Source organism: Lonchura striata, chromosome 9, assembly GCF_046129695.1.
Source record: "Lonchura striata isolate bLonStr1 chromosome 9, bLonStr1.mat, whole genome shotgun sequence".
In the NCBI taxonomy this organism is placed as follows: Eukaryota; Metazoa; Chordata; class Aves; order Passeriformes; family Estrildidae; genus Lonchura; species Lonchura striata.
Window position 1 is genome coordinate 3,129,339 of NC_134611.1, and position 25,026 is coordinate 3,154,364.

The window sequence follows — 25,026 nt, forward strand, 5'->3', positions numbered from 1 at the left end:
TTTCCTCCTGGTATGTTTAATTGCCTGATATTTTTTTCCCTTTAGGACTGGGAGACAGAGAGGAGAGGTGGGCAAAGGAAGACAGATGTGTGGAAAACAGAAGTCTAGGTGACAGATTGAGGGCTGCTATAACCACAATAGCCAGCCTGATGGATTGATAGATTAGACAGGGAATATAAATAGCAAGTATGGTTTATCTATCCCCATTTTATTTTCCTCTTGTCTGTCTCTTTATCTCTCCTGGTGTTATTTTCCTACTGCTTATCTCTTTATCTGCCCAGCCCGAGGATGGAGGAGAGGTGGGTGACAGAAGCAGGATGGATGAGTTTGGGTTTCCACCGCCTTTGCAGCATCCAAGCAGACAAGTTTTGCCAGCTGTGGAGGATCAGAAAGCAGCCTCAGATCTGCACACTGATACACTTTTCCCACCCCTCTCCCTTCCCTGCACCATCCCCTCTGTCTGCACGCCCTCCCTGGGGGATTCCTGTGGTCAGAGGGTCGGGCTCCTTCCTCTCTCTGCCTCATCCTTGGCCAAGGAATGAGGGCAGGCACTGGAGCAGTGAGCTCTGCTTGTCTGGGTACCCGGCATTCCCATCTGACAGCCGAGCAGCTCCACTGCTTGGTATTCCTGTCAGGCACCCAGCACAGCAGCGGCAGCAGCACCGGGAAGGAGGGAGGGAGGGGAGCCACACAGCACGGGAAAAGCCAGGGCTAGGGATGACAGTAACTGTTCTGTTCTTTTCTTTTCTTTTTTTTTTAATCTCAGTTGGTTTTGGTTGCTCTTTTGCTCAAAAAAGGCATTTTTTAAAAAATATATTAAACAGATACATTTTACTAAGATGTCTCTTGGCTGGAGCCACTGACAAGAAATGACACTCCTCAAATGAATAGGCTTAAAAAAACCTGTCTCAAACAAACCAAATAAATAAATACATAAATAAAACATTTTCTTTTTCTTTCTTTTGCATTAGGGTTTTTTTGTTTTGTTGGTTTTTTTGTTTTGTAGGGAACTGTGGCCCAGAGGTCTCTGCCGGTGTCGGTGACAGGTCCTTCCCAGGCAAGGGGTGAGACGGTGCCTTGGCACCGCAGCAGACACGAGCTGCTCGTGGAGAGACCCCAGGAGAGACCTGCTGGGTCTCCAGGGCCTGTGCTGTGGACCCCCAGCAGCACCGTGTGCGGGGGTACGGCTGCAGGATGGATCATGGGGGATGCAAAGGTGCCAGTAGAAACCTCTTAAAAAGATTACAAAAGTTGGGGTGGCGAGGAGGCCGCCCCTGGGGGATCCTCACGGTGGGTTAAGCACCTGCTCTGGCGGGACCAGCAGCTGCCTCTGGCCACGCCACACTCCCCTGGGCCATTGGCACACCTCCCCAGCCACCTCCGTGGTGGCCACAGTGGCATTGTCCCCACACTCGGAGCCGGTCTGCGCTGCATGAGCCGTCCCTCCTCCTCAGTCCCACTGGCATCCTCCATCCGCTGGAGCCCTGTGTCTCTTTGGCCAGTTGCTGGGTGTACCATGGAAGCACGCAGTTGGCACTAAGGTAAGGCCTTGATTTAAATGTTTAGGGTGGTCCTTTCTCTCTCCTCCCCAGGAAGTCCTTCCTCCCGGCCCGCTGGTGCCGAGGTCCGAGCGCTCCCGGCCGTTAGCTGCACAGCTTGCCCGTCTCCTGCTCCAGCGTGTTGGGCAGCCTGGCGCTGAAGGCTCTCAGGGAGGACTGGATCCTCGCCACCTCGTTGTTGGCCAGCTTGAGCCGGTGCCGGAGCAAGCAAGTGAAGAGGTCGAGGCGGATTTTGCCAGGGGGTGAGAGCCTGTTCACCCTGTCCCTGATCTCCAGCAGCTGGAGCATGGCTGAGTCCTGGGAGCCCTGGGTGTAGGGGTAGTCCAGCTGGAGGATCAGGTCACGGATAGCGTCTGGCTCAAAGGGCAGGCTGTAGCCAAAGACTTGCAAACTGTTGATTTTCATGTAGCCCAGGTTCTTGGAGGGATCTGACATCTCCAAGGGCTCATAGTAGATTGTCTCATTGGAGCTGTCATCCAGAGACTTGATGCGGCTCCGCAAGTAGACGTGGACCGTTTCAAAGAAGGTCTTCCACTTGTTGCCCAAGGTGATTGTCCAGTTTTGGCACTGGGCAGAGGCATCTACGGTAGTCCTTTCCCAGTCTGGGAAGCTGCCCTCATTGACAGGCATGAACCAGCTCTCTGAGTGGCTTCCCCCAAAGGGGTTAACATAGATGGCCATGACGGGCTCCAGGGTGCTGTTCTTGGTGAGGCAGATCTGCAGAGAGAGGGCCAGCATGACGTGAACCAGCCCGGGCTTGTACTTGTTGCTCTTCAGGGTCAAGAGCATGCGCTTCCTCCAGGAGGGGTCGAACCAGCTGCCCAGGCGCATGTCGTTGCTGATGAAGATGGAGTGCACCTCGATGCGGCTGTCCCGTTTCTGCAGCAGGTACTTGAGCTCCAAGTCCTGCAGGTCGGTCTCCAGCCCCAGGTAGTGCTCCAGCGAGTCGGCCACCTCAGGGCGGCAGAAGCCCTGGGCGAGCACGTAGCCGTGGTTGCAGGTCCCGCAGCGGGTGCTGTTGTCCTGGTCACAGCTGGCACAGGCTGGCCCCTCGCCCAAGGCACACGGTATGGACCCCTGGCAGGAGGGCTGCTCGGAGGGACAGGTACAGCTGTGGCTTTCTTCCAGGAAGGTCCCAGGCACGGTGGTCTCGCTGCAGTACAGGAGCGACTGTGCACGGCTCCACCAGTAAGGGAGGGACCTGGTGCAGAGGAAACACAGAACAGAGGCTTAGATGGCACCTTTTGGGATGCGACTGACCTTCCCTAAGGATGGAAGAGCTGCCCACCTCGTGTTTGTTTTCTGCTCTGCTGGTGGCCCCCCATGAACCAAGCCCTATTTTTCACCTTCAGGTTTGGACCTGATCTCTCAGGGCCACAGCCACTCCTGCTGCCTGCTCACCCCCTCCTAGGTGGGAGCTTCTCCAGCTGCAGCCCCAGGGAGGCAGCCCCTGGCTGTGAGCCACCCCTGGGGCACGGGGCAGTGTCCCCAGCAGGGTCTGCCATGGCACCCTACCTCTCCTTCGGCAGCTTGAAGCGAGGCTGGCGGAGGCAGCGCTTGCTGAGGTTGAAGAGCCGCCGGATGAGTCGGTAGGTCTTCCTGGAGAGCAGCTTCAGGCTGGTGCCCAGCTGTTGGTAGCGATGCTGGACATCCAGATCCATGGTCCAGAAGTGGGAGATGGCCGTCCTGTTCAGGAAACGGTCCGTGGGGAGTCTTTTCACCAGGGCCTGAAACTCCTCTGTGGGGAGAAGGAGACAGCGTCAGCGGACTCTGGAGAGCAGGCAGGGAAGGTGGAGCTGAAAGCAACCACCCTCCACCCAAGCTCTGAGCTCTTCATGCTGAGAAGACCACCCTGGAGAGCCAGCACCAGCCTGGGCTGCTCGAAGGGGAAGGAGATGCTTGGTGGGGTGTCCCCAGGCTCACCCGACTCCTCGAACTGGCTGTGGTGGCTCTCCCAGGCTCGGCCGAGCTGGGCCAGGCTGCTCTCCAGCGCCTGCACGTCGGCCTCGGGGCAGTTGCAGCGGGGGAAGGCGGGCTGGCACTGGCAGCGGCAGTCGCTCCGGCGGCACAGCAGCTCCCCGGCGGAGCCGCAGGCGATGTAGCTGAGGGCGGCCGCCACGAACCGCTCCCGCAGGTAGGAGGGCAGCACCGTCTGCAGCCCTAGAGCAGCGGGGCAGGCACGGAGCCCCTCAGACACCGGCCGGGCGAGAGGAGGGCACGAACCTCCCCCTCCCCGGGCTCCCACCCTCGCGCGATTATCATATCAATTTGCTGTGGAGCCGCTTGTCTGGGCTCCGCATCGATCTCGGCTCCTCTTGGCAGACGAGCAACAACCTCATCCTGCCCAGCTTTCATTAGTTTCCTCCCCTCTCCTCCCCAGCCCCGAAATTAGAAGCAGCATCTCATGCCAGCATCCTCCCCGTGCACCCACAAGCATCCCATGGCAGCACTCGTCCGCCCTCACATCCCCACGAGCCCAGCCCTACCTTGGAGCTGCACTTTGTTCTCAGGGCTCTGCACCAGGACAGAGCTCACCGAGTCCAGGTTGTCATAGTTGCTGCAGCCGAGCGGCCCTGTCCGTGTTTCTGTCACCTAAGGTGGGCACACGGAGGTGGTCAGGGATACAGGAGGGGACACAGGGTGAGACACTGAGAGTGCTGCAGATAATCCCGGACCCGCTGGCCAAGCCCCACTCCTCATAGCAGGGCGGTGGTCGGAGAGGAGAACTAATTATCTGCTAATTAGCTCGTTGACAGGCGGCGGCCCGCTGAAAAATGTGCCTTTATTAGCGTACCCAATTTCCCATAAATAATGGGAACGCGTCAACTTTCCCCGCTCTCTGCTGGCTGGGTGATGCTGTTCTAGGTCCCCGCGGGTGCCGGCCCCCCTCGCCCACCTTGATGGCGGCCGTGGCGATCTGGATGTGGTGCAGGCGGCGCAGGGTGCTCTCCCGGTCGATGAAGTAGGAGGCTGCCAGCTGGTGCAGGGTCTCCAGCGACACCCCCGAGCTGTTCCCAGCCCCCGCCGCGGGCTCTGCCCTCCGGCTCAGCTTGCGCTTGTCCACGAAAATGGTCAGCGACTCCTCTCCTGGGGGGACATGCGAGACTTTCAGAAGGCTGCCGGGCTCCCCCCCGTTCCCTTTCTTGGGCACGTTCCTCCTGCAGCGCTTCTTTCCCCGCTCTCCCCCCTTGGCACAGTCCTTGTGCCAGGGGCCGAGCAGGGCTGAGCGCCCGGACTCACCTCCCAGCGTGGCAGCCAGCAGGAAATGTGTCCCGTACTTCTTGATGAGGCTGTCGGTGATCTGCTGCGGGCTGGGCCGGCGCCCCAGCAGTCGGATGTTGCGGATGAATTCGGGGGCCAGGGGAAGCGGAAGGCTGAAGAAATCTTTCCTCTCCAAGGCCAAATTATTCACCTTCCAACGGGCAAACTCTCTGTGGGACGAGAGCAGCAGTGGGGAGAGGGCGTGAAGTGGGTCTGGCCGTGGCACATGCATTCTATCCTTTATGTCCCCAATTTCCAGCTCAGGACAGGTAGAAAACTCTGGTTAGAATCACCCTGACCTCCCCACTGGAAGTGAAGGACCTGCTGCCAGCTATGGATCCAGCCAGGACAAAAGCACCGTCCCTCCCTAAGCCATTGATGGTGATAAAGAGCTACAAGCAGCAGAGATGCCTGATATTGATTAATCCAGCACCTCCAGAAGGCATTAATCACAGCCCAGGGCAGGGCTGGACCCTCTTCCAGCCCCTTGGGCTGGCTGCATCTCATCCCTCCTCCAGCCCTATGCCTACGGGTCCAAGTGAAAATCCAGCATCTGGGGGTATCATGGTTTTAAATATCAGCAGCATTTTGTGGGCAGCTGGAGGTGTTGGGATGTGGTGGGTCCCCTCAGAGCCCCAGATGCTGTGAATGTGCCACCCGGCCTGTCACTGCCTCCAAAACCCCACAGCCTCATAAACACCTGGCAGCAAATTTCAGCCTAATCTTTGGCATTTTGCTCTAATTAGAACCAGGCAGTGCCTTTCAGACAGTTTTACCAGGGCTGGCTGGGAAAAGAGGGAGAGGGAGGGAGAAGGGGGGAGCAGTGGATGGGTGCAAAGCAGCAGCTGCTGGGCTTGGCAGATGACAGGCTGCCTCCCACCATGACTTTTGGGCCCAGAAGATGGGATGCAGGGGTCAGTAGCAGAGCTGAGGATGAGACAGGGAGGATGCTGCTTCTCCCCTTGCACACACACTTTCCCTCAGGGCTGAGGTGCCAATTCCCACTTCCATCCCCGAGGCAAACAAGCCCCGAAGGCTGATGGCAGGTTCTCTGCCCCTGGGGAGGTGTGAGCCAGCTGCTGTCCCTCTGGCTGCTCCTTCCTGTCCCACCACCGTCACCAGCAGCATCCCTGGAGGACGCAGGTCCCTCGGCGTGGCAGCCTCAGCACACAGAAAGAGGAGAGGAGCTCCCTGGGGGTGCTGGGCTGCATAACAGGGCTGCAATCCTGGTGCCCACGTCAGCACTCCCAAGAGGCTGTGGTCAGGCTTTGCCTCGCTGTTGGAAGCCCCCAGGGCTCAGCACCAGTGGGGAGTGGAAGGGAAAATTGGGGCTGATACCTCATTAGCCAGAGGTAGCAGCCCCAGTTAGGTCCAGGAGGCGGTGGAATAGAGTGGGTTTCCCACAGAGGCTGTCACGGGGTGGTCCTTTGCTGTGGTGAGTGGACCCCACTGCTGCCAAACCTGGTTCTCTGCTGGCAAGAAACCCCCTCCAGCCTCAGCCCCCATGTATGTAGCACCCCATAGCAGTCCATGGGCTGATGGCACTGGGGACATGTCATGGGGTCAGTCAGGGTGGCTTTTCTCGAGCCCCAGCAGAACCCCAGCCCCAGAGGACTGCCACTCTAGGCAGTAATTTGGCACAGAGACATCTTTGTGCACAGAAAAAAGACAAAAGAGCATCTTTGTCCAAAGGGCCTGGAAGGTGGACACCACGTGCACATTGCCCCTTCTGCTGTCCCCAGTTTCCATCTCAGGGCAGGAGATGGGTAAGTGGAGGATGTCCAAAGGGACCGGAGTACACATGAGACCCATCCAGCCCAGTGGGCTCTGTGCCTCCTGCCATAAGGGCCAATTCCATCTCAACCTGTGCACCAAATCCCTCCCACCTTAGGGCAAATCCTGCCTGGAGCCCAGCCTGGCCACACATGAGCATCCTGGGAGCGGGGCTGCTATTACATTCCCTGGAAAAACAGCATCTCGCATCCACCCAGCCACGTCCCAATGGACAGCCTCCCATGGCCTCTCACCTGTAGATCCTGTACCTGGTGGTGAAACCCTGCCGGTAGCGCTCCACGAAGTCCACGTACTCCTGAGCTCGGTAGAAGGGCCCGCGGTCGGTGAGGAGCCAGTCCAGGGGCGGGCGGGCGGAGGGAGAGGAGGATGAGGAGGAGGAGGAGGGGGTCGCAGGGGCTGCATGGCCCTGGGGCACGCTGCCCGCCCCCCCGGCCGCTCCCCAGCGGCAGCAGGCGCTCAGGGCCAGCAGCGCCAGCGGGAGCATCGGCAGGGGCCCGTCAGCGCGGGGCAGCTCCTGCCGCCCCATCCTGCTGCTGCCCGGCCGGCTCCTTCATTCTCTCACCCCGCCGCAATCCTCCGGGACAGCCCCGTCCTGCACGGAAAACACAAACCAGGAGCAAGCTCTGGCGTGCTGACACGGGAAAGCTGCGCTCCGTCAGGCACGGAGATCAGAGTTTATGGTGTTGGAGGTGCTGCTGAAGCTCATTGAATTCCTGCTGATGGATGTTTGAGGCATTTTTGCCTTTTTCTTTATGTTTTTCTCTGCTGTGCATCAGCCTGTTGAGCCCAGCTTGCTGCTGTGGGGTGCCCTGCACCCTGCATTGTGGGGATGCATGTCATGAGCATGTGAAGCACATTTCAGGTAGAGCTAAAAATTATAATCAAGGGGAACTGGAAAAATGAGCTTCTCCAGGTATGGACTGGATCATGTGTGGTGGATGGACGGATGGATGGATGTCCACTCCAAGGCTGGCTAGGCTGATGGAAGAAGTGTTTTGAGTGCAAAGTAAAGATGGAGCTTTTCTGGCAGCAGCAACCACAACGCCAGAGCCTGAATTTGCCAATGAAAGTGATCTGCAAGGTTGGGCCAAGGCCAGGTGTGCTGTGAGGCAACAAGAGCTGTTTGCCTCAAACCAGAGACCCCATTGCTGCAGTACTGCCACAGAAGATGGTTTTTGCTCCAGGAAGGCAGCTGGAGCCCAAATGCCCATCCCTGCTGAGCACACACCAACCCTGCATTCTCCCAAACAGGGCTATGCTGGATGAATCATCATGCTTGAACATGTAATAATACGGGTTTTTTTCAATTTTTTTCTCCCTCTCTTCTATTTTTAAAACCTTAAGGGTGCCCTTTGATTACACTTTCTCAGCTTCTCGCTCAGCCCTCGAGGCTGGGGCCCTGTGAATTTTAAACAAAAGCTGAGACTTTCGCATCAGCAGGCTGGGGTGCCAGGGCAGGAGCAGCAGGCAGGGTTTTTGCTCCCCCACACTCTTTTTCACGTGTCACCCTGGTTTCTCCCAGCCTGGCAGGCAGCCACATGACAGCCCAGTCACTGCCTCCTGCCCCTGGCACGTGGAGTCCCCCACGCCTCAGTGTGACCAAATCCTGGCCCAAACCTGTCCCATTGCCAGGCTGGTTTCCTCACTCTGTGCCTCAAGTGTTGGAGAGGGCCTCTGTCACCCCCAAAAGGTGGCAGGACCCGATGGCAGGGGCTCACAGAGCTGCTTGTGTGCTGCCATGTGTGGGTGCTGGCTGAGCAGCCGAGGCATTTGGCTGCCCCTAATCCTCCCTGCCTGCAATCAAAGCTGGGCCGAGGGGAAGCAGGCAGATGGGGTGCAGAGTCTGCCTGAAGCAGACCTGCACTTTGCTCCCCTCCCCAGGACTATCTGCTGGTACAATTAAAAATTGATGTGGCCTGGGGACCAAAGGCATCCTCAAAGCTCGAGATTAAACCCCCCCAGGTCCATGCTGCCTGCAGCCACGGGTCCTGCTGCTGCGCTGACCCAGGAGCAGCTGCTGTGTCCAGGGGAGAATGGTGGGAGCCAGCGTCTGCCAGGAAACCTCATGGATGGTTTAGATACTGACCACAAGCTAAACCCTTGGTGATTTGATCCCTTTCCCACACAGCAAGGAGGAAAGCAACACTCTGATCTCAGCTGAGAAGCCAAGGGAGGGAAAAGCATCCTTGAACGGCATCTTTCTAAACCCTGCCCATGGAAACACGCTGCTTGTAGCATTAAATATGGCTGTGACAGCAAAACACCTTGTTTAAATATCTGGTGCACCGGGACTCTGCCTGTTGCCTCACAAACAGGCTTGGCACACCCTCTCTCTTCATCCCCCATCATCATCCATGGGTTTTGAGTTGCTCCTGACCCACCTCCAGCTGAGGTGGGGCTGGGCAGGGGCTGCTCCCTGTTGTGTCCCTCTCCCCCCTCCCTCCACACAGATCTGTACCAGCTTGGGTTTTACAGGCAATGTTCAAAGGGATTTTAGGTGGTGAAAGGAGATGCTTTTCCACAAGTGCCTCATCCATCACCACTTCACACCACCACAGACTGGTAGGGATGGTTTTGCAGCACCCTCCCTGAGGCTTTCCTGGTCTAAATCAGGAGGACATGGGAGTATCCTTCCTTAGATTCAAAGCACATTTTTTGGGGGTGGGACACACCAGGCAGAGCACTGTCTTTTCCATCAAACCATCCTAGATGTTAAATGCTTCCACCACCACTAACCAGCCCCTTGCCATTGCCATTACCACCCTGGGGGGCATCTCCATGTGCCTTCACCAGGAGGAGCTTCTCACACTGTCCTTCCCCTCCAAATCCCCTCTCCCACCACAGCAAAGGCAGCAAACATCTGGCTCACCGTCATGGGGACGGATATTATGGATAAGCCCACTTTGGCCACTTTTCTCTTAGGCTGTGGTCCCTAGACCAGCTAGAAACCATCTCAGCCTGCTCTGACACCTTCCCTGGGGAGCTCATTGTGAGATCTGAGAGCTGAGCATGGCATGTTTCCCTGTGGCTACTTCATGTTTTACCACAGAGCAATAAAAATAGGATTTGATATTTGCAGCACTTGGCCGGGGCAAACCGGTACAAAACCAGTGAAGATTCCCTCCTGGCATGAAGCAAAGTTTCCAGCCTTGCTAAGTGAGCTTTTATTCACACGTCCCTCTTATTTACACCGCGTGTGCCGGCACCTCCGAGGGAGGCTCCAGCTTGGGGACGGGTGGTGACGCACGCCAGCATCCTTGCCAACAGGAACTGGAATCCCAAGTCAGGCAGGAACGGGCAAGGAAGGCCGGTGTGGGGGCTGCACTGAGCTGTGCAGCAGCTTATCCCCACAGAGCAGCTTTCCTGCACCCCTGTCAGCTGGGATCGTTTATCTCCTCCTATCGACCAGGAGTTACAGAAAATAAATATGTGCAGATATTGCCAGAGTTCTGTATAGGCCTTATCCCTACAGCTGGGGGGGGGGACTGGCTCTGATTTGAGGGGAAGGGGGGCTGCACTGCTGCTCTGTGGGGTTGGGGCAATGCTTTTTGGGGTGCACCTGTGCATGCTCACACCGGGATCCTCCTGGGATGCTGGGGAGAGTAAAGCTCTTTAAAAACAAGTAACCCCCTTGACCTTACTACTAGAGCTGGAAATAACTTTCTAATCACTTTTCCTTGATCCAAAAAAATGAAGATCTGATGAGAAGCATCTGACAACTCTTTTTTTCTTCTTCCTTTTGATTTAGGGTTTTGCATCACAAAAGTTGGAAAACTTCCAACTTGCTAATTTTTTTTCTCCTCTTCCCCCTTCTATAAAAACCCCAAAGCAATGGAAGATGAGTACCAAAGCAAATATTTCTGGCAGATTTTCCTGCACAACCTCTTTCAGGGCCAAGTCCTCCTGAGCTTCTTGCAGCCCACTGTGTCCCCATGGCAAGAACCAGGGAGGAACACCCCGGTGCTCCTCCAGTGATGGCTGATGCACGGCCCACACTGTCACACCTCGTGAGCTCCGTCTTACAAAGAGCTTGTGGCAATTTCTAGAGACACCTCCCACCCTGGGGATGGCAGTGGGGTCACTTCTGCAGTGGTGCCCTCATCCAAAATGGCTTGAAAAGCTGAGGGAGGCATGTGAGATGGGGATGCTCAGGTGGGTTGCAAAAGCCTCCCTCTGCTGCCCTTGGAGCAGACAGCAACAGCAGCAACACCCTCAGCATAACCTCAGAGTTATGCAGAGGTCCTGCTCACTTCCATGCTGACGGCAGCTCCAGAGCCACGTGCTCCACCACTAATCAGCCTGGGTTCGATAATTAAGATGTTAGCTAATTGTTAGGGACATTAACATTGATTTGTGCCCTTTCATGATGCAGGAGCAGATCTCGAGATACAGAAACTGGGAAGCACGCAGTGGGGAGAGGGGCAGTGGTATTTGCCAGGTGCTGTTGGGAAGCACAGGAAGATTCCAGATGGACTCTGTGCATGCTGAGCTGAAGCCCAGAGCCAAAGCAAACCCCACTGCCCATGGTGGGTACATGATACCTTTGGTGGGAGGGCTGTGGCATTGCTCAGTCACAGGGGCTGGTCCCTGGGGCACAGTGGGAGCAAAGGGGCACCTGTGCAGGAGCGATGGGGAGGGGGCTCCAGCTCCCTGGGGACACCTTTTAGTGGGAACAAACATCAAACCCAGCGACTGAGTCACCTTCTCATTAAGAATGGAAAAGCTTTATCAAATTAAGGCCACTTAAAAGAGCCTGGGCAAAGGCTAAGTGCAGTTTAGCTCCTGAAGTGGATTGACTCAGCTGAGCCGTGTCCATCTGTGAATTCATGCAGGCGCCCAGGCCACCTCTTGCTCTGCTGCTTGCACACCTCGGGACCAACAATCCTAAAGGGTTCAATTTGAGCAGGATGCTCCCATTGCTCCGGAGCCACCGGCCTCACCTGGGGCTTGTGAAACGCACCTGCCCTACAGCCAGCCCTGTCTCCTGTGCCCTGGCTGGACTGTGGCTTGCGGGGAGCTGCAGCGCCGGGCTGGCATCCGCAGGCTCCCGAGGAAGCGCCAGGGCCTCATTGATCTGCCGGGCTAATTAAGAGAGCGAAGCTGGCCCCGCCGGAGCGACAGCAGCGCGGTAATCGCTGGCAAAGCGGGCACGGCGGGGTGCTGGCAGCCACCTGGCAGCCGGCCTCGGCCACACGGCTCCGGGCGGCGAGCGTGGGGACAGCCACGCCGAGCCTCGCTGCTGAGGACACGGCCCTGGCTGTGAAAGGATTCTCGCTGGGCTCCCGCTGACCACCCTCTGCAGCCTGGTCAGTCGCCAGAGCCGAGGGACTCCAAGCCACTGCCCTCCTGTCAGCTCACGAGACCAGCTGGAAAACCTGTAGGACTCGGTGACTTGGGTTCCTTTTATTAGCTTTTCTTCACATCCTCAAGAGCGAGGCACTTGAAGATGAGAGTAAAGGAAAATAACAGAAAATCCCAGGACTCAGGGAGCCCAGGATTTGCATAAGACATCAAATGAGTTGAAGCCTGGGCCGCTGTCAGGGGAGATGGCAGCTGCGTGCAGAGTCGCACCAGTGCCATGTGTTCTGCCCTCTGGCTTTGCACACCCGAGACTTTCACACCTACAGGCAAAAAGCCGCTTAAATAAAGCAAATAAATGTGCAAAATACAATTTCCCTCCCCCAGCACGGTGACGGCAACAGCAGCTCCGGCTTCCCCACCTTGCACTGAGCTCTGAGACTGAAGAATCCCTGCAGATGGATCTTTAGGACAAGGGAAGAGCAGACCTGCTCATGAGGAGATGGGGATAAAGAGCAACCCTGCGCACAAGGGGCCAGGGAAAGAGAGCAGCCCTGCAGCCTCCTCCCCGGGGAGGATGGCTCCTTCCTCCTGACAGATCTGCAAGCCCAGTACCATCCTCATGCAGGAGCTGGGGGCAGTGCAAGGCGAGGAACACCGCTCCCCTTCCCTGCCTTGCCTTCACACGAGTGACAAGTGTCACGGACAGGCAGCGATGCACAAGTGTAGCTCAACGTTAGCAGCACAGGATAAATAATACGGTGGTGTTGGGCAGAGAGGGAGCTCTCCTCCGGGGTGGCAGAGTGGGGCCACTCCCCTCTCCAGCACCCTGCTGCTCCCCAGGTCTCCAAACTGTCGCTGAACGGCCAAAAAAGGCAGCTCCGCTTCGGAAAAAGTGCAGGGGCCTCATCGCAGCGACTCCGGGCTGGCAGGGACCCTCCTGGCGGCTGACGAGAGGGGACACTGACATCTGCCGGCGGTCCCACCCGGCCCGCAGCGCCCAGGCTCAGCGCGCCGGCCCCGGGACCGCCGCCGCCGCTCCAGGGCAGCCGCACCGGGTCCCCGGGGAGGGACCGGGCATCGCCGCGCCGAGAGCTGATGCTCTCCAGCGCTTTAAGGACACGCAGGTTTGTTTCTCACTGGAAAGATGAGTGCTCAGGGAAGGGAAGGGAGCGGGGACCGTCAGGCTGCCGGAGCTGTGCCGGGTGAGCGCCCGAGGCGAGCAGACATCTCCCGACGGGTCACGCACCCACTGCTCGATCCGATGCTCCGGGCGGCGGAGCGGGGCCCTGCGGTGCGGGGAACGGAGATTCCCCCACAGGCTATTGAATAATCGGGGCTCATCGGAGAAATGTGCGTTTTAATGTGCGGGGGCATCTCCCCCGGTCCCTGCGGGCGCGGGGTGTCTCACACCGGCATTTCACGCCGAGCAGCGCACTCAGCACACAGCAGCGGGTCCCAGCATCCCGGGCATCCCGTTTATCCCGCAGGCGCCCGGTCCCACCGGGCCGGCCGCAGCCGCCGTCACCGGCGGGCCCCGCTCCGGGGTGGCTCTCGGTACCTGCCCCGACACCCGAGCGAACCCGGGAGGCTGCGAAGCGAGCCCGGAGCGGGGACACAACTTGACCAAGGTCACCGAGCGAGCCGGCGTCGGCTCCCGGGATCTCCGCCCTTGCGGGGCCGCCGCTGGCCCGCAGCACTCCTTCCCCACCCCGTCACCGGGGCATCCCCACGCCGGCTCCAACCCCGCGCCCCAACTCCTGCCCGCGACCCCGCAGACTCACCCCAGGCTCCAAAGCAGCGCCGGCGGGGCACCGGCCGCCTGTCCCCGGCGTGTCGCTCCGGTGCGGCTCAGCGGCCCCGGGCGCTGCCCCGCCGCCGCCTGCGGGCCGCGCCATGTGCGGGCGGCCGGGCGGGCCCCGGCGGCGCCGCCATCCCGCGCTGCCCGCGCCCGCCGCGGGGCCCGCGCCGCGCGCTGATATATGCACCGGCCCGGCCAATCAGAGCCGCCGCCGCCGGCCCCGCGCCTCCCCATTGGTGGGGCGGGGCGGGGCGGGGCGGGGCGCGCGGGCCCCGCTCCCGCCTCCCGACCCGGGGTGAGCGAGCCCCGGGATGTGCGGGATCGGGAATGGCGGGGCTGGAGCGACCCTGAGATCAGCCCGGGATGTGCGGGATCGGGAATGGCGGGGCTGGAGCGACCCTGGGGATCAGCCCGAGCCCCGGGATGTGCGGGATCGGGAATGGCGGGGCTGGAGCGACCCTGGGGATCAGCCCGAGCCCCGGGATGTGCGGGATCGGGAATGGCGGGGCTGGAGCGACCCTGAGATCAGCCCGGGATGTGCGGGATCGGGAATGGCGGGGCTGGAGCGACCCTGGTGATCAGCCCGGGATGTGCGGGATCGGGAATGGCGGGGCTGGAGCGACCCTGGGGATCAGCCCGAGCCCCGGGATGTGCGGGATCGGGAATGGCGGGGCTGGAGCGACCCTGGGGATCAGCCCGGGGTGTGCGGGATCGGGAATGGCGGGGCTGGAGCGACCCTGGGGATCAGCCCGAGCCCCGGGATGTGCGGGATCGGGAATGGCGGGGCTGGAGCGACCCTGGGGATCAGCCCGGGATGTGCGGGATCGGGAATGGCGGGGCTGGAGCGACCCTGGGGATCAGCCCGAGCCCCGGGATGTGCGGGATCGGGAATGGCGGGGCTGGAGCGACCCTGGGGATCAGCCCGGGATGTGCGGGATCGGGAATGGCGGGGCTGGAGCGACCCTGGGGATCAGCCCGGGATGTGCGGGATCGGGAATGGCGGGGCTGGAGCGACCCTGGGGATCAGCCCGAGCCCCGGGATGTGCGGGATCGGGAATGGCGGGGCTGGAGCGACCCTGGGGATCAGCCCGGGATGTGCGGGATCGGGAATGGCGGGGCTGGAGCGACCCTGGGGATCAGCCCGGGATGTGCGGGATCGGGAATGGCGGGGCTGGAAGGGATTCTGGAGATTCAATGACCCCTTCTGCTAGACCAGGTTGCTCCAAGCCCCACAATCCTGGGCTCGAACACTTGCAGGGATCCACATTCCCAGGTTCTCTGGGCAACCTCAGGTGGAGGACACGTCAGTGACACCAGATTTGGTGTTCTCGGCTGGTTTTTTTTATGTGCTCTATTTATCCATCTGTGTTCTTCACACCTCCCACCAAACCCCTTCCTTGCTCCTCTTCGCGCCTCCGGGGCATTCCAGGGGCACCGCTCTGGGGGTGCATCCCTTTTCCAAACCTTGAAAGAACCTTGTTGGAGACACCCTCTAAATAATGCAAATCTCTTTTTATTTTTCAGAATGGGAAAAGCTCCTTTTAATGAGTTTGTATCACCTGGTGAAAGAAGATCAGTGAAAGAGCCTTGTGGGGGTCATCCAGCGGCATTTCCCTGTGCTCCCCAAAAGGAACACAAAAGGAGGCCCGCATCCTACAAAACATTGCTGCTCACTTTTCCTTATTTTTTCCTGATTTTCCTTCTCCAGTTTTCCCCATTTGATTTTTTTTTGTTTGCTTTCATTTTTTTTTCCTGATTTCTCCTGATCCTGAGCCTGTTGGTGCTGGAGAGAGACAGCACTGCTGAAACACACACCACTGCATCCCCACTGGTTTAGTTCAGTGCTTCTCTCTGGTTGTTGAAAATGGGTAATTTCTGGTCAGCATAGTTCTCCCTGCCCAAAGTGTCATGGAAGTTAAAAATTCAAGCTGTTAAAAAAACAGATCACTTTGGGGAAAAGCACCCACTGCTTGAGGTGTGTGGGGCACAGTGCTGTCTCCCCTCCATGCCCACTCTGGGGCATGCTAAGCTTCACAGCTGGCACACGTGAGGGAGGAGGAATTCAGGGAAACTCTCACAAGAAGAGGTGGAGAGCTCTGTGAAAGAAAAAATACAAAAAATTCACAAGTATCTGCTGTGTGTGGTTTTCTTTGGAGGTGCCAGGAGGGATGGATGCTCCCATGAGGAGATGGTGAGGAGCTGTGGTGTGGGAGCTCTGCGATGCCTCCACGCCCTGTTCCAGAGCTGTCTGCTGCAGGAGAGTCCCACTGGGAAAACCACACCAGCAGCACACAGCCATGAATTCCTGCTCGGATCAGGACTGGGCATTGCCCCCACAGTGGAAGAAAAGAACATTTTCCATCAGAAGATTTTGGCTGCGGTGGGGACCACAGGTGTCTGCAGGAAGGTGTGGCTGTCAGACCAGCTGTCAGTGCTGCTTTGTGCTCACTTAAAGAGGGTGAAAATAAAAAGCATCCAGGTCTGGGAAAAAGATCCAAATCCAGCAGGTTTGGGGTTGCCTTACACTCTATATGTATATACATATATATATATGTATGTATGTATACACACAATGATATATATTTCACGTGGGCTTGAGGGATTTGGAGGTCTGTGACTTCTTCTGGAGCTTTGGGGTCCATGACTTCTCCTGGGATTTATTTTGGAGGTCTGTGACTTCTCTTGGGACTTTGGGGTCCATGACTTCTCCTGGGATTTATTTTGGAGGTCTGTGACTTCTGGGATTTTGGAGGTCAGTGACCTCTTCTGGGGTTTTGGGTTCCATGATATCTCGTGGGGTTTTGGAAGTCTGGGATTTCCGAAGCCTGGGATTTTGGAGCTCTGCGATGTATCCTGCGCGGCGGGGGTGGTACCTGCGCGCTGCCCTCCGTGCAGAAGGAGGCCGCGCAGTCCCGCATCCCTCCCGCCACCGCGTCGCTCCGCGGTTCTCCCGCTTGCCCAGGGATGGGGAGGAAAACGGGGGGAGAGGAGGAAAGGAGAGGCGGGGGGCCGGAGAAGCCGAGCCGTGCCGAGCCGCGCCGCACGGGGAGGCGCCGGTGCGCGGTCCCCGCCCCTCGCCGCCGCCTCCCGCCCGGCGCCGGGAGCGCGGCGCGGGGCTCCAAGATGGCTTTGGCCGGGCTGTGCTCGCTGCTGGCCGGCTGCTGCCTGGCCGCGGGCAGCGGCCCCGCCGAGGCGGCGGCGGAGGCGGCGGCCAAGGAGCTGGAGTGCAAACTGAAGAGCATCACGGTGTCGGCGCTGCCCTTCCTGCGGGAGAACGACCTCAGCATCATGCACGGCCCCTCGGCCGCCGAGCCCAAGCTGCTCTTCTCGGTCCGCAACGATTTCCCCGGCGAGATGGTGGTGGTGGATGACCTGGAGAACACGGAGCTGCCCTATTTCGTGCTGGGTGAGCCTGCGGGAGCGCGGCGGGGCCGGGAGCATCCTCGGCGGCGCCGGGAGCATCCCCGGCGGCGCGGCTCCTCCCTGCCGCACCGGCGGGCGGGCGCCCTGCGGCGGCTCGGTCCCGGTACCCCCGGTGCAGCATCTCGGCCCCGGGGCCGCTCACCCCGGTGCAGCATCTCGGCTCCGGGGCCGGTACCCCCGGTGCAGCATCTCGGCTCCGGGGCCGCTCACCCCGGTGCAGCATCTCGGCCCCGGGGCCGGTACCCCCGGTGCAGCATCTCGGCCCCGGGGCCGCTCACCCCGGTGCGGGTTCACCCGGTGCAGCATCGCGGCTGGAGATGCTGCAGGCCCGCGGTGCTCGGTGCATGGCCAGGTTGTCATCCACGGGCTCGTCCCCGGCTCGATCAATGGCCACTGGCGGCTTGTGCTGGCAGGAGGCCACAGTCTGCTCGCAGCGTGCCCGGCTGGAGGTGAGGGTTTCTGCTTTTGTCTGCCCCTGAGCAGAGAGTCACCTCTGCTGCAGCCTGATGGAAAAATACTCCGCTGCTCAGTATATCCCATCCTGCCTGTGTGTGCTGCCTCCCGTCCTTCTGCCCCCAGGTTTTAGGCTCTGGCCTATTCATGGTCTGGATGGTTCCACCTGCTCTTCATCCATTGGGTGGGGCTTATCTGCCCTTATCTCTTGGGCTACTTAAGCCCAAAAAAAGCAATTTGCTCCTTTGTTTATGCAGAGTGAGGCCTCCACCCCTTGTGTACAGGGACCCGCTTCCCTCCTCGCCACCTGGAACAAGTCCCTGAGATGTGTCATTTTTGGTGACATTGGTGCAGAATGACAGTTCCTTGCCCACACACAACATCCTACCCTTGGCAATTGCCACCATGCCTTTTCTAGCAGCCTCACAGTGGCTGTGTCACCTCCTTCAAGCCTTGTCCATCTGTTGCTTCTCTGGCTGCACCTTGGGTGTCCCATGAAGTTTTTAAAACGCCACTCTTGTTTGGTGGCGTTTCAAAATGTGGTAAAATACCAAAAAGGTGGTAGTGATGTGTTGCTTGATGTGACATTGCCCCTCTGTACCACCCTTGTGTATAGTGGTGACCCCAGACTGGGCTTTTTTTCCCAGCAATTCATCACTTCCATGGCCTGTGGACCCCTCCATGTGGCAAGACCCCCCAGCTGTGGTTGCTGGGTGGGCTTGGGGCAGGTATCCCCCTGCTCCCAGGAGAAAGGCAGAGGCAGCGGGGGGCTGCTGTGCCGTGGGGAGGGGGTGTGGGGACAGGCAGGGCTGTTTGGCTGCAGTCGGGGGCTGTGTGGGAGGGGCTGTGGCTCTCCCCCTGGCTCCCGGTGCAAGCCCTGTGCTGCGGGATGCTGCGGGATGCTGCGGCGAGCCCGGACAGCGTTGCTGTGGCAACAAGGCAGCAGCGCTGCGGATGCAGGGGGGATGCAGCCATGCTGCCAGCCCCCGCCACCTCCATGGCCCAAAGGCCACCTGAGTGCTCGTCCCCTGGCCCCCTCGGAGCCGATCCTGTGGAGCCAGACCCCGATGGGCCCCGGGAGCTCGGGGGCTGCCAGCAGGGAGCACCTGGGTGGGGATGAGGAGGAGGTTCCTGGGCATGAGCCCAGCCCATACTGGAGGGTTTTCCTCGGGGATTTTTCAAATCCGTGGGGTACCACATGCTGGGCAGTGCAGGAAAGGAGCTGCCTGCCATGGCAGCTCCCACTGCACTGATGATGCCTCCTTCTACTCTCTGCTGCCAGGCAAATACAAGGATGACAAACCCTGTGCCAGTGCACCCTGATGTCCTGGTGCTGGCCAGGCTCTCTGGGGCATTGCTGCTTGGGACACTGATCCCCCAAAAACATGGCTGTTCATGGTGCTGTGCCAACCCCTAGCATGCAGGGTTTGGGTTGTGGAGACACAAAGGTGATCCCAGTTCAAGTCTTCCTGCCTGGAGTGCTGGGGCTGGGCTGGCAGGAGGAGGCACCTTGTGGGACCCCTGTTTTCCTTGGTGACTTCTGGGAATTGCCATGTTACCTCTCCCTGTGAGACAAGGGCTTGCCTTGAAGCTGGCATGGCCACTTTGCCATCTGTGGGTGTTACTGTTTTGTGCTGCTTTACTGTGTGGGGTTGTTGTTTTTATTATTATTATTTTTATTGTTATTGTTATTACTACTACTACTACCACCACTATTAGCCTGGACACTACTTTTGCATGGCAGAAGCTCTGAAATACACAGAAGTCTTGCAAGACCCAGGTTTGGCAACTCAGAGGCTGCAACCTCTGGATTTGGAGGTTCCCCAGCCCAAAAATCTCAAGAGCACCAGTGCTGTCCCTGCACACTTGCTGGGGACGTGGCTATGTCAGGCTGATGCCTGGAGCTGGTGTGAGTGGCTGTTGTGTTCTCACAAGCCCTTGAGCAGGGACTGGAGGGTGTGTTGGAGCATCTTCCCAGAAATGTGGCTTCACACAGTGCTTCTTGCACCATCCCTGGCAAAAACCAGACCCGTTCATTGCACCCGCCTGGCTCAGTTTGAATGTGTCATAAATAATGTGCTGGAGTGGGAGATAATCCCCACACACTCCTGAGCCTGGTCTGGTTCAGTGTCTGAACCAGGAGCTGCTGCTGCTGCTCTGGTGGCTTTCAGATCTAGGGGTTCCCAAGGGAAGGTGAGCTGCCACCCTGGCTGACAGGCTTGGAGCAGACCCAGGTGCTGGCCTGGGTTTGGGCTGGAAGTGCTTCACAGAGCTCATGGCAGTGGCTCTGCCGTGTGTGCTCCAGATCAGCTCCCTTTGGGGGTCTCTCCGTGCCTCAGTTTCCCCTCAAAGAGGGTGTGAGCGTGCAGGTCGGTGGCTACAGCAGGGGGATGAGAGAGGGGAGCAGCTGGGGAAGGGTCTGGATCAGGGAGCCCAAGGATGGTGGGGTGCCATCCGCCTCCGGTCCTGGTGTCCCCCTCAAATTCCTCCTAAATAATTCAGGGGCTTTTGAGCTTGGCTAGTTTTCATGTGTTGTTCCCCTGCCTCGGTAACACCTCCCTGCCACAGTGGCCAAACCAGGCCTCCCACTGATGGATACATGGATTTTTCTCCCAACTAAAGATGTGCTGGGATCTTTGGAGAGCCACGTATGGTGCTCGGTAAAGCTGAAGTGCTGGGGGCAGTTGTTGAACTGGGCATGCCAAAAATGGCTGTGACTCCTGACCCCTGATAACCCCTGACAGGGAGCTCCAGTAACATGAATTAATGATGAGCTTTCTATTTATCTTTACACAGGAGGGTGAGGCAGTGCTCACTGCCTGCTTTCCATGCACTTTTTTGGGTCTCACCCTCCCTGCTGTGTCCATCCCACTGCCAGAGACAGCCGTGAGGGTTTCGCTGCTCAGATCTCCCAAACATGGGGACCTGTTGTCTGCTCCCCTGTTGCTCCAAAAGCAGATGGGCTGTCTGTGGGGTTATGACTTCTGCCCTAGGAGGAGGTGAGGTGCTTGGACAAGGCTTTCCCCTGCTTTGCAGCTCTTTTTGCTAATGAGTGGGGCGAGTTTTAATTGTGCTGGCCGCCTTCCTGCGCACGTGCTGCCTCGCTGCCTGTGCTTGCTCAGGAGCAGCTCAGGGCTCTCACCAATAAACCCCACACTAGTTTATGTTTATCCCTAAGGGGTCTCCAACACCATCTCCCCATTTTACTGTTGGGTTTTCTCCCAGCTCCTGAATTTTTGGGCAGTGCCGAGGGTGTGGGAGCCGGGATGGGGCCGCTTGCTGCGCTCCGCATTTTGAATCACCTGCTTTCATCCTGCTTCCATCCCACTTTAAATCAGGCAAACCTTCATTTGCAATGGTCGCCTTTCATCTCATTTTGTGTTTGTTGCATTAGTCGTATTTTTTCCTGCAGGGAGGAAGCATTTTGCTGGTTGGTGGCTATTAAGAAATGCTAATTTGCAGCTCAATATTCCCTGTCCGCTCGCCTTCACACCCCCTTCTCCCTCACTGCTTGGCTCGGCAGCATCCAGCCACATTTGATATGTCATTAACTGGATTCATACTCCTGCAGGCTGCTAATTTTTTCAGGCCCCATCCTTTGCAGGTTATAAAGTGGCAAGAGGGGTATTTACGAGCATCCTGAGCATACTGGCTTTCCTCAGACCCCTTGGGGTCGAGGGAGATTTGTGATGCAATTAAAAACCACGCCAAAGACAGAGTCTTTGACTCCTTTGCCTTCTCTGTAATGCAATAAATGTTTGAAAAGTAAAGTCTGGAAATACCTTTTTGAGTGTAAAATCGACTTGAGAAATGAGAAAGCAGAGCTGATGAGTTGAACTTGTGCTTTCTGGGTGCCTGATATTTCAAGATCTTGAAATACTGGGTAGTTTTTTGCATGCTGTTTTCTTTTTCCCTGAGTGTGGAGGAGCTGAAGGAGCTGCTTCTGGCTCTGCAGGTTTCCAGCCCAATTGGTGTGCTGTGAATTAGGGCAGTGCAGCCCCTCATCTCCCCACTTCCCACTCCCCACTGCCCTCCCGGGAGCCTCTGCAGCAGAGGATGGGAGATGGTTCTTAACTTCAATGAGTTTAATAGATTATCATAAACTCCAGCCTTAATACAAGCTGTCACGATTTCAAATTATCTTACTTTTAAATTAAATAGATTCCTTTTTAAATACAAAATCAATTCTAATTTTTTAGAGGGGTGAGATTTTTCAAAGGCACCGATGAGCTGGGCATATTTAACTGCTCTTGAATATCTCCCCGAAATATCTAATCAATTTTTTTTGGGTTAAATCCTAGCTAAGCTCTTGGCTCTACTTCTGGAGGCTCTGGCCCTTACTTCCCTGGGTTAATAACAGGATTTGGGGTGGGGGGGTTGTAGGGATGTGAGGCAGATCAGGGAGGGATGTGGCTGCTGCTGATCGGGGTGACGGCCACCGGCGCGCACGCCCGGCTCTGGCCAGATGTGACTCCTGCCAGCTCTCATCCTTGTCCCACACACTTCCCTGCTGCTGTGGCCTGCTGGAGATTGTGTCCTCCCACTCTGTCCTCTACCCCCAGCTCCTAAAAGGCCCTGGAGGAGAGAAGCAGGAGCCAAGGAGCTGCAGGGTTGCATTATCCCATACTTATTTCCAGTTCCATGTCAAGTGAGAAGAGCATCCTATTGAGCATTGTTCCTCTCACCTGCATCTGGATGCTGGCTGGGGGTCCCAAAGCTGTTGGCACACAGGGCAGCTCTTTGGTCCCAGCACTCCGTTCTCACTGGGAAGCAGTTCTTGGGGTGTTGGGGTGCCATTCCCTGGCTTGGCTTAATTCCCAGGGGCAGCACCACCAGAGGCCCCATCCCCACCATCATCTGTCACCATCTCATGAGAGCAGAGCCTGGCAGAGGGCTGCAGCAGGGCTGACTCCACCATGGGGCCCACAGCGTGAGCCCTGCACCTGGGAATAGGTGTTATGGTGAAATAATGAAGCAAATATTAAGAAATTCTTAAGTACCTAGAGAATAACCAAGTTAAATGATACCAGGGGAGCTCAATTGCCGTGCTTAGATTGATTGAATTACTAAATGAGCCTGACTAATGGAATGGAGTGGATATATCGGACTTTTGCTCAAGATCCTGCAATAATTTCTCTAATAAGATTGTGAGCCATTAATTGGACTTGGCTTTGATCCTGGGCACTGTCGCGTGCTCTGAAACCCGCGGGTGTGATCTGGGCTCTGGCAGGCCCAGCGAGGGGACAGCTGCTGTCCTCTTCCTGCTGGGTGGCTTGCAGGGCAGCGGGGGATTCGCCTCAGGAGGTCCCAGCAGCTCTGGTGGGGAAGGGAACCCAAAACACCCCACCTCAGCTGCCCTCCTGCCCCTTAGCAACACCCATCCTGGCAGTGGGATTCACTGAATCCCTTCCTGCTGCCCGCAGCTGGGCTGGCTGGGGTCTGAGCCCCTGTTCCCATGGATTTGAGATGGATGCTTGAGGTGTTTGCCTGCTGGAAATCCAGGAGTGCCACGTTCTTGCTGCCTCCTCCTGGAGTGGTTGCTGCTGGTGGTGGAACATTGTTGTGGCACCCAGACTGCTCCTGGCTGTCTGTTTTGCTGTGTGAGATGTTTGTCCCCAAGGCTTGGGGGCTTCCAGAGTTTCCAGCAAAGCAGAGAGGGATCTATGAAAGGGACACATCCTACCCTGGCCCTGCCCTGGAGCACCTGGTGGGGCAGGACATGCTTGTCTAATAGCTCATCTAATAATTGGGTGAAAACTGCTGGTGGGACCCCATTCCAGCCCCTCCTCTTGGCCATGCAGCATAACCACATCCCTTTTCCTGGGGGTGCAGCGTCACTATAGGACACGTGAAAGCACAATGTGAGCCACTTGCTATTTGCAAGGTAAAGAAGATGGTTTATTTCTCTGACTCCACCTTTTATATTTTCTCAAAGGTGACATTGGATTGGAGAGTGAATGGGTCACCTCTCCAAAGACATTGGACAAACCACTAGTACATTAAGTTTTTCTACCTCTGTAAAAGAATGTAAATCAATATGTTATTTGTAGAAATCATGTGGGAAAGTTCTCTAACAAAATGTAAACTCAGAAGGCTTTAGAAAATCTTAAGAATTAGGGTGACAGTGCAGAGCCTGGAGCGAGGTGACCTGCTCAGAGCCACTGAAGCACCGGGGACACCCCGTGCCTGGTAACATTCCCTCTTCCAGGCACTGGAGCCCAGCACCCACCTCAGCTGTGAGTAGGGCCAGCCCTTAAAACCTTAAAACGGGGTGGAAAACGCTGCAGGAAAGCTGACAGCATCCCAGGGAGGAGCAGGGAGGCCCCTGTGGCCAAACTGGGGGCGATGGAGGAGGGAGGCACAGTGTGCACGTCCCCATCCTCACCTTGGGGCACCTTGTCCCCACGCTGTGCCCTCTGCAGACCCCCTCTCTTGCTGGACACAGGCGTTTCCGTGCCACGGGGGATATACAGGGCCTCTTGTATATTTTTTTTCCCCCTTAACCAAGGGAAGAAAAAGTAAGAAATAAGGATTTCATCTCTGGGAACCCGTTGCCACAGCAACCATGCATCCAGCTGGCTGCAGCGGGGCTGGGAGGGGATCTGGCTGACCCAGAAAGCAGGGGGGAGTGGGATGGGGGCTGCTCGGCCTTTCCAGGGTCTGGCAGGGTGGGCAGGGACTCAGCCAAGGGGGCTGCAGGGCTCCTGGCCCCCTGTTTTTTCTCCCTTCCTGAACCCACAACCCACATCCAGGCAGGGATGCTCAGGCTTGGTCCAGTTCCTGCCCCGAGACCTGTCCCAGTTTTGGGGGCTGGGCCGCCCATGCTGGCACTCCTCAAAGACCCCCAAAGATTTCTGATGGGTCTTACACCCCTGGAATTGGCTGTGGTTCCACTGCTGAAGGGGACCCTTGGGCAGCCATACTGATGCCACTGTCTCACCTCTGGCTTCCTCTCCATGTTCCAATGGCATTTGCTCCTGGGCTGCATCCCATATTTTATTTTATTTTATTTTATTTTATTTTATTTTATTTTATTTTATTTTATTTTATTTTATTTTTTATTTTATTTTATTTTTATAGTTTAAAAAATATTTTATATTTTTATTTTATCTTATTTTATCTAATATTTAATATTTTATTTTATTTTATTTTTATTTTGTATATTTTATATTTTATTTTGTATATTGTATATTGTATATTGTATATTGTATATTGTATATTGTATATTATATATTTTATATTTTTTATTTTTATTTTATCTTATTTTCTTTAGTAATTTATATTTTATTTTATTTTTACTTTATTTTATTTTACTTTATTTTGTTTTACTTTATTTTACTTTACTTTATGCTCTTCTATGCTATTCTATTCTGTTTCATTCAGTTTAATTTTATTTTCTATTATGTTTTATTTTTTCATGGTCGCTTCGCCAGCTCA

At 56.8% G+C, this 25,026-nt stretch overlaps 2 protein-coding genes across 5 annotated transcripts in view; one reads left to right on the top strand and one right to left on the bottom strand.

The window, feature by feature from the left end:
- Positions 1-712: 712 nt before the first annotated feature.
- BRINP2 (BMP/retinoic acid inducible neural specific 2) lies at positions 713-13,772 on the bottom strand. Of its 3 annotated transcripts, XM_021545867.2 has the most exons (8): positions 13,697-13,772; positions 6,848-7,206; positions 4,800-4,990; positions 4,456-4,646; positions 4,046-4,151; positions 3,483-3,719; positions 3,075-3,297; positions 713-2,760 (listed from the first exon to the last, which is right to left on the bottom strand). In XM_021545867.2, the coding sequence occupies exons 2-8, from the start codon at positions 7,138-7,140 to the stop codon at positions 1,644-1,646; spliced, it is 2,358 nt and encodes a 785-aa protein (XP_021401542.2). In that variant the 5' UTR covers positions 7,141-7,206; positions 13,697-13,772; the 3' UTR covers positions 713-1,643. The 3 variants fall into 3 exon arrangements, with proteins under 3 accessions (XP_021401542.2, XP_077641418.1, XP_077641417.1); XM_077785292.1 differs by lacking the exon at positions 13,697-13,772 and having other exon boundaries at positions 6,863-9,870; XM_077785291.1 differs by lacking the exon at positions 13,697-13,772 and having other exon boundaries at positions 6,848-9,870.
- A 3,021-nt stretch (positions 13,773-16,793) lies between these two features.
- ASTN1 (astrotactin 1) overlaps positions 16,794-25,026 on the top strand; it is a 56,912-nt gene continuing 48,679 nt past the window's right edge. The window contains exon 1 of one of the 2 annotated variants that reach the window (XM_021545972.2): positions 16,794-17,119. In XM_021545972.2, coding sequence (XP_021401647.1) covers positions 16,837-17,119 — 283 coding nt within the window. In that variant the 5' untranslated portion in view covers positions 16,794-16,836. The remainder of the gene's footprint in view (positions 17,120-25,026) is intronic. The other variant, XM_021545973.3, reaches the window with a different exon arrangement.

Bases quoted from the DNA above. Each gene is read 5' to 3' on its own strand.
- BRINP2 (XM_021545867.2), bottom strand. From the start codon at position 7,140: ATGGGGCGGCAGGAGCTGCCCCGCGCTGACGGGCCCCTGCCGATGCTC. The intron at 3,720-4,045 runs GTAGGGCTGGGC...CCGCTGCTCTAG, and splicing joins GAACAAAGTGCAGCTCCAAG to GGCTGCAGACGGTGCTGCCC. The intron at 3,298-3,482 runs GTGAGCCTGGGG...TTCTCCCCACAG, and splicing joins CAGCCAGTTCGAGGAGTCGG to AGGAGTTTCAGGCCCTGGTG.